The sequence below is a fragment of the Dasypus novemcinctus genome, chromosome 12, assembly GCF_030445035.2.
Source record: "Dasypus novemcinctus isolate mDasNov1 chromosome 12, mDasNov1.1.hap2, whole genome shotgun sequence".
NCBI classification, from domain to species: Eukaryota; Metazoa; Chordata; class Mammalia; order Cingulata; family Dasypodidae; genus Dasypus; species Dasypus novemcinctus.
In genome coordinates, this window is record NC_080684.1 from 32,234,388 (window position 1) to 32,246,158 (window position 11,771).

The window sequence follows — 11,771 nt, forward strand, 5'->3', positions numbered from 1 at the left end:
AGCTGGGGTTGGCCACGTTTCACACTGGTTCTGAATTATCAGACTGACAGCCCAGGAACAGCGAGTTCCAGCTGGGAGGCGCAGACCGTCCATTTCACCTGAGAGCCGGCTCAGGCTGGAGAAAGTCTACTGAAGGCCCAAGCTGGTCTCGCTTCGGAATATTCCAGACCGCCCCCACTCTCTCCTCTCCCCAAACTTGCAGGCTGCCCTCTTGTTCCTCCAACTAGAACCCACCCTCAGTCTTCAGCCTTATTTTCCCAAGTCAGTACCAGCTGAGCAGAAAGACTCTTTATATACAAAGTTACACACTCTGTGCTGTTTGCCCCAAGAACCAAAGTCACAAAAAAGCACCGGGCATGAGCACTGGGTGGAGGAGGGAGGGAGAGATTCTCCCAAAGAGGACAAACTGGTTTGAGGGGACATCTCCCAGGTGACTCACCTCCCCACCCCCTTCCCGGTCAACAGCCCAGTCTTGTCCACGGCCACTGGATTTTGCAAAAACTTCCCCTTTTACAAGAGCGTCCTAACCTGGCACCCAGAGACAAAGTCAGAGAAGAGAGGGAGGTAAATCTCTGTCCTTGCCTGGCCTTCCCTTGATAGGGGGGGGCTGTTAGTTTGATGGCTTGGGATCCTTCTGGGCTGCCAGCTAAATCTCCACTTTCCAGTCCCACAATTTCCTGCTCTGGTAACTTGGAGAATACGCTCCTTTCCTTTCTAAAGAAACGGAATCTCCTAATTTGGTAGCAACAACGGCGGTGGGGTTTAATCGAGGAGCAATTCTAGAGACCGCTCAATTTTTCGCAAAAAAAAAAAAGGAAAGTGGACTAGAGGGGAGAATGGGCAGGTCGGGCTGTACCCGCGAAACCCCGGAGGCCGCGGAGCTCCCCGCGCAGGGAGCCGGCTCGGCCGCCCCCGGCCCGCGGCCCCCGCCCCGCGCCCCATTGTTCGCCATCCCGGCCCGGGGTCGTGACCCAGCCGAAGGCGACCCCGCGCCCGGGCGACGCGGCCCGGAACCCGCGGGAGGCGGCTGACCACCGCCGGCCTCTGCAGCCTCGCCTGCGCCCGGGCTGTCCCCGCTGCGCGATCCGCGAGGCCCGGGCCCTCGGCCCATTCTCCCGCGCTCCGCTTCCCGGGCAGCCAGCGGCCGGGCAGGAGCTAGGGCTGCGCTGTTTGGCCGTGCCTTCCTCGTCTGCACTCGCACTCCCTTTTAGGGGTTTTCCGCCCGGGAATTCAACTCTCCTCTCCTCTCGCGCACTGTGGTGTTTGGGGAAAAGGGGTCAGAAAGGAGGGGTGAGCGGAAGCCACGCTTCTTTTGGCCTGACCCATCTCAGTAGGCAGAGCAGATTCCAGGCAAGCCTGCCTTTGGGGGAATCTGTGACTGCGGGGATTGGACATTTTAGAGTCCCTTCCCTTTGAGTAGACGCTGTCGCCCTGTTCACCCCCAAGCATCCTCCCTGGCTCTCGGGACCATTCCTGTTGCCCTCCCTCCTGCTCCCTCAGCCGGGCCTGGCAGGGGTCAGAAGCGGGAAGATGGAGCTGCAGAGGCCCTGCTTCCATGGACCTGGGCTCTGCAGAACCCACCCAGTGTGGGCAGAAGCTGCCGAGCAGACGCCAGGGAGAAGAGGCGAAAAATCCCAGGTCGAGGAGGAGGGAGAGCCAGCGCTGAGGAGGGGCCCCTGGCTCTGGAGGCCCGATGAGCAAACCTCAAGGTCGGCTGACCTTTCTCTGTCCCCCCAAATCCAAAAGCCAGCCGAGCTCCCTGAGCTGCGCAGGGTCTGAAGGTGACTGTGGGACCCCTTCAGGTCTCTGGTTTGAACAGCGTGTCCTACCATTTTTAATTCTCAAGAGGCAGCTAAAACTCAGACTCCCGGAGCAGCCACATACAGCAGGAGAAAAATTTTTTAAAATGGGAGTGATGTGGGGTGCAGAAAAAGCAGGCAGAGGTGGGAGTGGTCAGTTCTATCAGAAACATTGGTCAGAGGCAAAGACTTTTCCCCCCCACCCAAATCCCCTAAATGTTTATTTTGGGCCTCTGCCCATCCAGATAAATCAAGCTAACAGATTAGGAAGTTCATAAAATTGTATTCTTAGGTAATGACATCCAGAGAGGTAATAAATATTCTCTCTGCCCTGGTGGCCGCTGGGGGGTGGGGATCCTCTTTCTCCCAGCCTTGGAGAGGTCTCTTGGAAGGGGAGCCTTTGAGTTAGAAGTTGCTCTCCAAAGGTGGGGTGCCAGGTAGAAGTTTTAGAAAACCTGGAGAAGTGGCCTCGTGAAGCTCTGGGAGGACCAAAACCGTGTTCCCCCAGGACTGGGTAAAAAGCCCAGAGAAAGATGACCAACGTGTCCCAGCACACTGCTCCTCCCTGACAGGGCACCCTCCATCTCGAGGGGCCCCTTCGGAGTCAGTCCACCCTAGTCCTAGAGACAGCAGACAAACCGCGCCCAGCAGAGAGGGAGCCCTCAGCTCCGGGGAACCCCTTCGTTGTTTTACCTTCCCTCCCACTCCCCCCACCGAAATACACACAGGCACACACACACCTAACAGCGGGAAGATGTCCCTGTTTTCCAGTCCACCAAGTCCCCACGGGAAGAAGGCTGATGCACGCATTCCAGAGAAAACTTTGCAGGAAACTTCATACAAAGAGCAGAGAGGGGGCCTCAGAGAAACCCAGGTCCCCAGTCCTTCCCCCCTGTCTCACTTTCTCGTGCTCTCTCTCTCCTCTCACGAGCCAAGTTTTCTTCACTATTCAGGTACAAGGACTCACTCAGAAACTCCATTGCCCCCAAGTCCCAAACCAAAGCCCTCCATTCACGACCGGATTTCCCGCCTTCCCTCCCCAAGACCAGGAGATGAGGTAAAAATTGAGTGGCAGAGACAGCGTTTCAACTTTTGTGCCTCCTCACCCCAGAGCAGACTGAGTGCTAACTACTTACACGTCAAGGGGCAATTTTGACCTGTGGGGATCTTCCGGTGCTTGGAGAGAAGGACCTTGGAAGACAGCTCGCCGTTTTCACCCGGTCTTCTTTTTATTTAGCCAGTCGAGGGAGAGAGAGATGCACCGCGCTAGCGGGCATTCACTGCGCCTTGCCTCTCCTTTCCTCTGGGTAAGAAATCCCAGCCCTACAAAAGCAGTGGCATCCTATCTGGAGACCAGGGGCTGAGCAAGAGCTGGCTTGGGAGGGCCGGGGGTGGGGGTGGGAGAGAGGTCAGAGGGGCTGCCGAATATAAAGGCGATGGGAGAGAAAACGCTGTGTCCTCCCCGTGAACCTGGGCTGCATCCTCCCCCCAGCCTTTCCCCACTGCTCAACCCAACTTCAATAAAAGCCCAGCGCTCAGCTTCCCAGTGAGGCTGTGGCCGCCTCCCGGTGCCCGGCCCGAGGCGGTTGGGGCGGGGGCCCCCAAGCCAGCTTGTCCCCCCTCCATCTGCCACCCCTCCCGCGGCAGCTCGCTCCCATTCTGTGTGGTCAGGTCCAAGGAAAGGAGAGCTTTGGAGAAAGGAGAGAATGGAGCCCACCGGAGGGAAGGCCAGAGGCCAAAATCTAGAAAAAAGTCAAATGTAGGGAGTTTTAGTTTTGTTTCATCTGTCAAGAATTATGGATTTCTGATGATTCCTCCTTTCAGATCAAGAGGGACAGAAAGCGACACACAGAGAGTGACTCCATGTGCATGTGTGAGAAGAGGAAGGAGAAACAGAAGCCTTTGAAGAAGGGGAAATAAAATAAATGTCCCAAGCCTTTTTATGCTGCTCTTCCTGAGCTAAAGAGTGTCCCTTCAGCAAGTTCTGGAAGAAATTGAAAAGGAAAAAATATATATAGTATTTTTCCTTTCCTTGCTCTTGTCTTTTCCACTTGCAGGGGGAGAGGGATAAATTCCCCAAAGCCAAAGGAGCAAACTTAGGAAAGGACTGTGGATCTTAATTTTCTTTCTTTTTAAAACTCCTTTCCGTTTAGCTTCTCTCCCGCCTTGAAAAGACACCCTGGCCCACCCTTCAGTCCTTCCCTCCCTTTTCTCCAGCACAATTAAACCACCACCCCCTTTCCTGCCCCCAAGTCAATTCCCTCAAGATGATAGGGGCTTTAGTCAGATTTGGCCCCTAATTCACTTGATTACATAAAATAACTCCAGATAATTGTTGGCCCTGCTTCCTCATACTGTAAGCAGCATGTTTTGCTGTCTCCAGGGCATCATTGAGGGAGGAGAAAGTAGACCTACAGGAACAAGGGATTCCCCCAACACACACACACACACATACACACACACACACACACACACTCCCTTCCAAGTACCAGGCAGCAAGTGGTTTCCAGAGGAAATAAATCCAAAGCACATCAAGCAGATTTCTACAACTTGGTCCTGCTTTCACTCCAGAATTTGGCGACAGAGGAAAGGGGTATCCTTGGCTTCCCTGCCCTTCTCAGATCGAGTCTCCCTCTTCTACTTCTGATGCCCCTCTGTCCTGAAATTTGGACCAATTGCCTGAGAAGACGCTCACTGACTCCATCTTCCCCTTTCTACCCACCCCCCCCCCCAAAAAAAAAACAAGCAAAAATTCGAGCAGGTCTTGCTTAAGGTCTGGTCTTCAGGACCAGAATTATTTGGGAGTCCTTGGCCTGAATTAATTATTCAGGTAACCCAGGCCAGTCTTTTGTTTCTTTTCTTTTCTTTTTTATTTAATGCTAAGGAAACAATATGCTTTTTTCTAGCCAGAGAGCCTTGTTCAGGTCATCCCCAAACCCTGTCAGAACCTGGGAGGTTGTAAGAAAAGGGGGTGCTCCCAGCTTCTCCTTTAGTCTCTTCTCAACACCTGGCAAGTCCATGATAAAAGTTGGAGGAAAAAACTAAAAGACCTTTATTATCTCCAGGCATCAGGCTCTGAGGCCTACCCAGGCAAGGGGACCTCCCAGGCCTCTGGCCTCCACTTCACCCTTCTTTCCAAGTCTAAATAAACAGAGAAACCGTCCTGACAGGTCCCTCTGCTGCTTCAGAATCACCAGCTCAAACCTTTTCTTCTTTTAAGGAGAATGTGCATGTTGAGGGGACACTGCCCTTCATCCCTCACCCCAAAAAAGCCCTAAAAGGTGGACACTCTTCTCCGTCCCACTCCCTCAACCTGCCTTCTTGTCTAGAAACTAGGCAGGCTGCTCAGCAGAGAGAAAAGAGGGGCGGGAACTAGACCAGAAGACAGAACTGTACCTAACTCCCGAAAAGTGAGGTCCCCCAGCTCGCTGCCAGTGCCCCCAGGAGAGCCTGGCAGCTCCGCCGCCTCAGAGGAACGGGGCAGGAGACACCGGCCCTACTCTTTTACTCCATAGCCCCTCTCTGAGGATCCCCTACCCCAACCCCCTTGCTGGTTCTCCTAAGGCTCTGGAAAACCGGAGTGGAAGGTTAAGATTTGTGTGTTTGCTTAGAGTAAACTTAGGCAGCCCTAGAGGAGGTGGGATGTTACCAGGCCAGTAAGGGCAGGGGGACAAAAAGAAACCATCAGACACGGACGTAAAACTAATTCACATCCACTGGTTTATTATTGATCACGGGGGCATTTCACATTGACACTAAAATTCTTTATTGCAAGTTTTACAATAATCAAGTAAATTCAGTCCAAAAACACAATAACCACGATGGGGGAGGAAGGGTTCTACCTATGGACTGCCTCTCTGAACTGAAAGTTCATTTTGATTTTCTTTTGGCTCCTCAAACTGAACCGCTCTGAGAGGCTCTCCAGATGCATTTAGCTTTGTCTGCTGTCTTCCCCCCCCCCTCCCACCCCCCCCAACTATGATACAAAAGAACTTCATAGCTTTGTTCTCCTTAAAATGACTTCCCCCTCACTAACCTCCCCTGGTGCATTTTCAATGCAAAAGGCCTAAGGAAAGAGGGGGGAAGGAGGAGGAGGAGGAGAAGGAGGAGAATTGGCTTTAAAAAATCTCTTTCCTTTTTTCTTTTCCTCATTTCCCCTGAAATTCACCCAAACCAGACCATCGTACCTTGTAATATATAATTTTTGCAGCTTTTTTTCTTAAAAAATAAATACCCTCCCCCCCAAAGTGGCCTTTGGGAAAAAAAAAAAACCCAGCAGGTACCATGCTAAGACAACATCACATGCTTTGAAGAAAGGGTCTTTAACAGTGGAAGGGAGAGAAGGGCAGGGGGCTTGTTTGTTTATCTGTTTTGTCTGTTTGGAATTGCCGAGGGACAAGGAGGGGAGGAAGAGAGAAAAGAAGGAAAAAATATATATATATTAAATTCTATAAATAAGAGTCATTTGTGTGTGAGGGGAGGGTGGGGCGTGGGGTGGGGGCGGGGGTGTGAGTTATGTTTCATAACCTGGTAATGTCCTCTGCCCGCTGCTGCTCCGGCGGCGTGGCGCTCTGGCAGTGCTCTTCAGAAGTGCCCGGGGTGGCTGCCGAGAGGGTGCTGGGCGCGGCGCCGGCCGGGGGCGCTGACCTGACTTTGGTGTTGGGGAGTCGGTGGTCCTTCTTCCATTTCATGCGGCGGTTTTGGAACCAGATTTTGATCTGCCTCTCAGAGAGGCACAGCGAGTGGGCGATCTCGATCCTTCTCCTCCGGGTCAGGTAGCGGTTGTAATGAAACTCTTTCTCTAATTCCAGGACTTGCTGCCGGGTGTAGGCTGTCCTCGAGCGCTTGGGTTCCCCTCCGTTATAATTTGGGTTCACTGGGGGGAGGGGAGGGGAAAAGCAAACAGTGGGGTTCAGAGGCAGCAGGTTCCCCGCCCCCCCCTCCTCACCCCATCTTCGGCTCTCAGGAGCTGGAGGAGAAGGGGTGGCGGAAATAAAGTCATCAAGCTAAATGGGTTATAAAGAAGTTGAAGGAAGCTGGCGACTTTGTAGTGTAATAAGAGGGGAATCCTCATTGTAACGACACTGAATTATTTATGCGCCCTTAGAAAGCGAGCATAGTTTTCACACATACATAACAGATCGTAGCACATGGCTCGGACTGCCCAGAGTAGCTAAGCCATAAAATTTATGGGGGATGTAATTACCCATTCTCGCTCGTAAATCCAGTTCAATTGTGCTAACCCAGAGTCGCTCCTGGAGAGAGAGGGGGAAGGAGAGAAAGGAGGACGGGGGGCCGGAGGGGGCCGGGGAGGGTGGGGAGCGCTGGGGAAGAGGGGAGGGAGGGGGAGAGCAAAAAGCAAAGTTGCCTACCCGTGCTAACGTGGATTTTTTTCATCCATGGGTAGACTATGGGCTGCTTGCTGGCGGCGCTGGAGGGATGGTCGGGGGCTGGCTGGCTGCAGGCTGGCGGGGCTGGGGACGGGGAGGCGGAGGCGCCTGAGAGAGGCGCGGGCTCGCAGAGCGGCTGCGATTTCTCGGGGTGGTGGTGGCCCGCCTGCGCCGGCCCGTGGCCTCGCGAATTGCCCGGCCCCTGGAGGCTGGTGCAGCTATACTGACGCTCGGGGTAGCTAGGGCGCGGAGGCGGTGGTGGGTACAGCTCCTGGTGGTGATGCTGGAATCCCGATTCCCTGGTCCGGCCGTAATATTCCGGACTGTGCTCAGGGATGTAGCTATTTTGCGAATATTCTTCGCATGGAGGAAATTTCGGATCGATGTAGTTAGAGTCCATCAAATACGAGCTCATGATCATTAATTTCTGGAGTGGAAAATAATTTTTCTCGCTTTGTCGTTTTTCTGCTCCATAAAGCCCTCCTACTAGCTAGCGACCCTGTAAAGTTACTTTCACCATGTGACTCCGCCGGCCAATCACACGGAGCAACCCAGTCCCCGGATAAGGAACCGAATCGCTTTATTCAAAATGTATCCAATTTTTTTGTGTGTGTGGCGGTGCGGCTGCTGGAGGGGGGTGTGATGTGGGGTGAGCTGGCAGGGGTTGGGGTGCCCCCGGTGCACACCCCGCCGGGCTGACAGCCCTCCCCTGCGGGAGGAGGTGGGAAGCCCCCACTACCCCTCCGCAGCCTGGCCAGAGGGGGCCTGTCGGGAGGCCGTGCTTCGGCCCCCCGCCCGGGGTCTCCCCTCCGACCTCCGGTGGGCCCCGCTGGCCTCGGCTTCTGAGCGTTTCCAGAGGTCTCCGTTCACGGCGGTCTGGCCGCAGCCTGTGCAGGTCACCGGGCAGCGCCCCTCTTTCGCAGGAAGAGGAAGTCGTAGGAGGACTGGAGTGGAGGTTGGCTGGGGAGGGGCCCCGGCTGAGCCGAGGAGGCTGGAGAGCCTGTGGTGCCCCCCATCCCGGGCGGCCAGAGGCCAGCCCCTCCCCCAGGCACACTCACCCAACCCTCTGGCCTCGGGCAGGGCAGGGCAGGCTCCCAGCTGGACCGGACAGGTAGAGGCAGCGGGATGCAAATGATCTGACGTCATGCCTGCAGGTCTGGGGGTTGAGACCCCGCTGAAGAGAGACAGCAAGTGGTTGGCGAAAGCAGACCTGGGAAGTCTTGCCCTCCCCTAGTACCCCCTGGCCCTCCCTGCCCCAGCCCCAGGGCCGAGGATCGCTTCCACTGCCGCTTTACCTTTCTGCCCAGGGCCTGCTCCTGTCGCAGCCACCTGCCAGGCTGCCTCCTGAGGAGCTGGGGCCAGGGCAGGAGCTCCCTGCTACCCCGTGACAGCCCGGCCCAGGCCAGAGCACTCTTCCTTCTCCGTCCCCACAGAGGGCAGACCTGGCTAAGAGGGAGGCCTGCGTGGGCAGAGCCTGCTTCCGGCCAGGGCAGGTCTCCATGTAACACGTGTGTTTACATGTAAACATACATTCCCAGGAGCCAGCTCCAGGCTGCCTTCCAAAAGCCGAGGGGTGAGCTCACCACTGGGGAGGCAGGGCCGGACTTGGGGGTCCACAGCCCATTCCTGCCTCCTCCCTTCTCCTGGCCACCCAGCCAGCCACCCACAGGAATACCCTGATTGGGGAGGGGGGGTGGCAGTGCCATGAAGGAAGGTGGGGGCAAAGGAAGGGCTGCTCTCAGCATTCCCTCCACCCCCCTTTGCTAGGGGTGGCTGCGTCATGCCACCAATTCCAATTAACTGATCGCCCATAACTCAGAGTTGGGGGTGGGGGGAGACCTGGAGGGGAGAGCCCAGGGAGGGAGCCGGGTCCCCTTGTTGTACTTGATAACAATTATAGTTTAAAATCATAGCTTGCCGGGCTCGGCTATATTTTACTTGATAACAATAAAAGTGACACATAAAGTTAACTGTTTATGTTTTATTTATTAGACTAAATCTGCCAGCGGTGGTAGGAGCGCTTGCCTCGTCGCTACAGCTTTTATAGGGCTGTAAAACGTCATAAATCAGTCTCGCGGAATCGCCCGCACTCTTTGTGTCGGCGGCGGCGCAGGGCTGGCGGCCGCTGGCTGCCTGCTCCCTGCTTTCCACGAAAAGTCGTAATGTGATTTTTTCCCCTCTGATTTTATTATTATGATCGCCGCCGTGATTAGTCAATCTACCTTTAATTCGCCGCCCTACGCTGCCTCCTCCCAGCCCAGCCTGGTTGACACTTGAATAAGTACCTTTTAAAACGGCATAACAACTATTTGAGGGTTTAATTAGAACATCTGCAATTAAGAGAATGAGGAGGGGAAAGGGAAAAAAATAAAATAAAGCCCTTGTGAGTGGGAGAGACTGCAAGCGGAGATTCCCAGCCCCTTTCCTCACCATCTTTGGGAGCCGGGAAAGGGTCCCCAATTCCAAATCAGGGCTGGCCTGAGGGCTGGAATGGGAGGGAAGCGGGGCCACAGGCGATGCCCCAAGGGACCCATTCCTCACCTGGGCCCGTTGCCTCTTTCCCGGCTCCCATGCCTCAGACCCTACTTCCATCACCCCCCCCCCCAGCTCATCAGGGTGGGTGCTCAGCTTGGGAGGAGTCGGTGCTCGAGGGTCCCTGGACACCCCCTCCCTAAGAGGATGGCATCTGGCTCCCACTGTCGTCATGTAGGCTAAGGCCGCAGGAATTCCCTGGAGGTCAGACCACCTCTTAGGAAATTTCCAAATTTCCAAAGTTGGTCGCGAACCTCTGCCCACTCCTGTCCCGGACCCTCTGCACGTGGGGACAGGATGGCGTGGATGGAAGAGGAAATGAGACTGTGAGTGCGGAGGCGGGGGCTGCTGCTTGGTTGGCAGTGGTTTGGAGTTGTGTGAGGGTTCGGTGTGTTTTTTCCCCCTTAGTTATTGGTGGGGGGCGCCGGTTAATGATAAGTTGCTGGGAGAGGGCAAAGGCAAACCAGTGCTGAATCTGGCACTCCTGGCACTACGGAGAACGTCTGAACTGAACTGCAGCCCCGGCCTGCCCCCTGGGGAGGGCCCAAGCTGCTTTGACTGAGCCGCCCGAGGCAGGGTGGGAGGGGGGCTGATAACCCAGCCTTCCAGGCCCCACCTCCAATCCCCCCTCTAGCCTACACCTGCACGCCAGCTGCCCCACCCCATCCCAACTCAGAAAAATCTTTTCTCCAACTGGAATGGTGAGCTTTTGGCCTGGCTCCCCTCCTCCCAGCCCTCACAACTATCTCCACCAGCCCTTCCCCCCCTCAGTCCTCTTTTCTTCAATCTCCTCACCCTCTTGGGTTTGTTAGGGAGTCCCACCCAAGGCATTGCCCATCACACGCACCAACACCCCTCCCCCAACGGTCTCTAAGCTCCTGTAGCAGGTGGGTCGAGGCAACGGGAGCAGGAAACTCACTTCAGACCAGCATGTGTGAGCAGGTATGGAGGGTTAAGATGCCTCCAACTGAATGTCAAGTCTGTCTTTGGTTATGGTTAACGCAAATATATATGCATACATACTATTAATATTAATACATTAAATGCCTCCTTATGCAGCCATAAATATGTAGCATGCTCATTCCAGGTTTGCACAGCTAATTCAACATGCATATTCAGAAAGTGAAACCTGGGCAATTAACTCAAATGTGCCCACACTCATCTACATCACTTACAAAAAAAATCTCTTTGGGCTCCTACAACTTAAGAGCACTGAAGCCACCTATCACATGGGTAAAATAGCATGCAATGCCCACACACACACCACACACACAGACACTTTCACCTGGATATTATTACAAGCGCAGAAATAAAATCCTTTAGGAGGGCTCCTGCACTTAGCATTGGCTTAATTGGGATGGGGGGTGGGAGCGGGTGCTAAGGCTGATCTCGCCTGTGATGAAATCTTGTATCTGGTCTTGTCTTCTTTTGTGCTTCACCCTCTTGCTTGGCCAGCTCCAGGACCGCCACCTCCACTCTGCCCTCCACCTCGCTCTGCCCTCACTTTATTTTTTATTTTTTATGACCACCTTTTGCCAGCATCCAAACACTCTCTGTACACACACCACCACCACCTCTCGCCCCCAATCTCCTTTCTGTATTTCGATCTGATTCCTCTTTCGGAAACATGTTTCAGTACAAAGCGCTTCCCTCTGACACCGCTGAAGAAAAATATGTGTCCATTGTGTGCGAGGCCTTATTGCGCCTGATTACCATACTGACCGTTGGATAACCCACGCTGCCTCCCCTCCCCAGTAACAGGCTGCCGGCTGAGGGACCTCAGCGGCTCCACAGATTCTGTGCAGTAAAATCTCACCTCTCAAATGCCCCAGATTTTCCTAAGGAGAGAAATAAATGGAGAACCAATTCAGGAATTGGAGGGCAAAGGGAAAAGAAAATAACGACGGTCATTCCTTTCCCCACTCTCCAAAATGCTGGGTGGTGGTGTTTTTTGAAATGTGCGTGATTTGTTGTTGTTGTTTGGAAATTAAAAACTGCAACATTTCTCTTTCCTCTTCCTCCAGTAAATTGACTTTGAGATGGTACACAA

General features: G+C 54.3%; 1 protein-coding gene and 1 long non-coding RNA gene across 4 annotated transcripts; one reads left to right on the forward strand and one right to left on the reverse strand.

The window, feature by feature from the left end:
• Positions 1-468: 468 nt before the first annotated feature.
• LOC111766324 (uncharacterized) lies at positions 469-3,829 on the forward strand. 2 transcript variants are annotated; one of them, XR_002798403.3, is made up of 3 exons: positions 469-564; positions 2,753-3,106; positions 3,624-3,829. It is a non-coding gene; the product is annotated as an uncharacterized lncRNA (long non-coding RNA). The 2 variants fall into 2 exon arrangements; XR_009188439.2 differs by having other exon boundaries at positions 2,911-3,106.
• A 1,667-nt stretch (positions 3,830-5,496) lies between these two features.
• On the reverse strand, positions 5,497-8,717 carry HOXC4 (homeobox C4). 2 transcript variants are annotated; one of them, XM_058308084.2, is made up of 4 exons: positions 8,485-8,717; positions 8,248-8,363; positions 7,172-7,616; positions 5,497-6,675 (listed from the first exon to the last, which is right to left on the reverse strand). In XM_058308084.2, exons 3-4 carry the CDS (start codon positions 7,608-7,610, stop codon positions 6,320-6,322), a joined length of 795 nt encoding a protein of 264 aa, XP_058164067.1. In that variant the 5' UTR covers positions 7,611-7,616; positions 8,248-8,363; positions 8,485-8,717; the 3' UTR covers positions 5,497-6,319. The 2 variants fall into 2 exon arrangements, with proteins under 2 accessions (XP_058164067.1, XP_058164066.1); XM_058308083.2 differs by having other exon boundaries at positions 7,172-8,363; positions 8,485-8,715.
• Between the last annotated feature and the right edge of the window lie 3,054 nt (positions 8,718-11,771).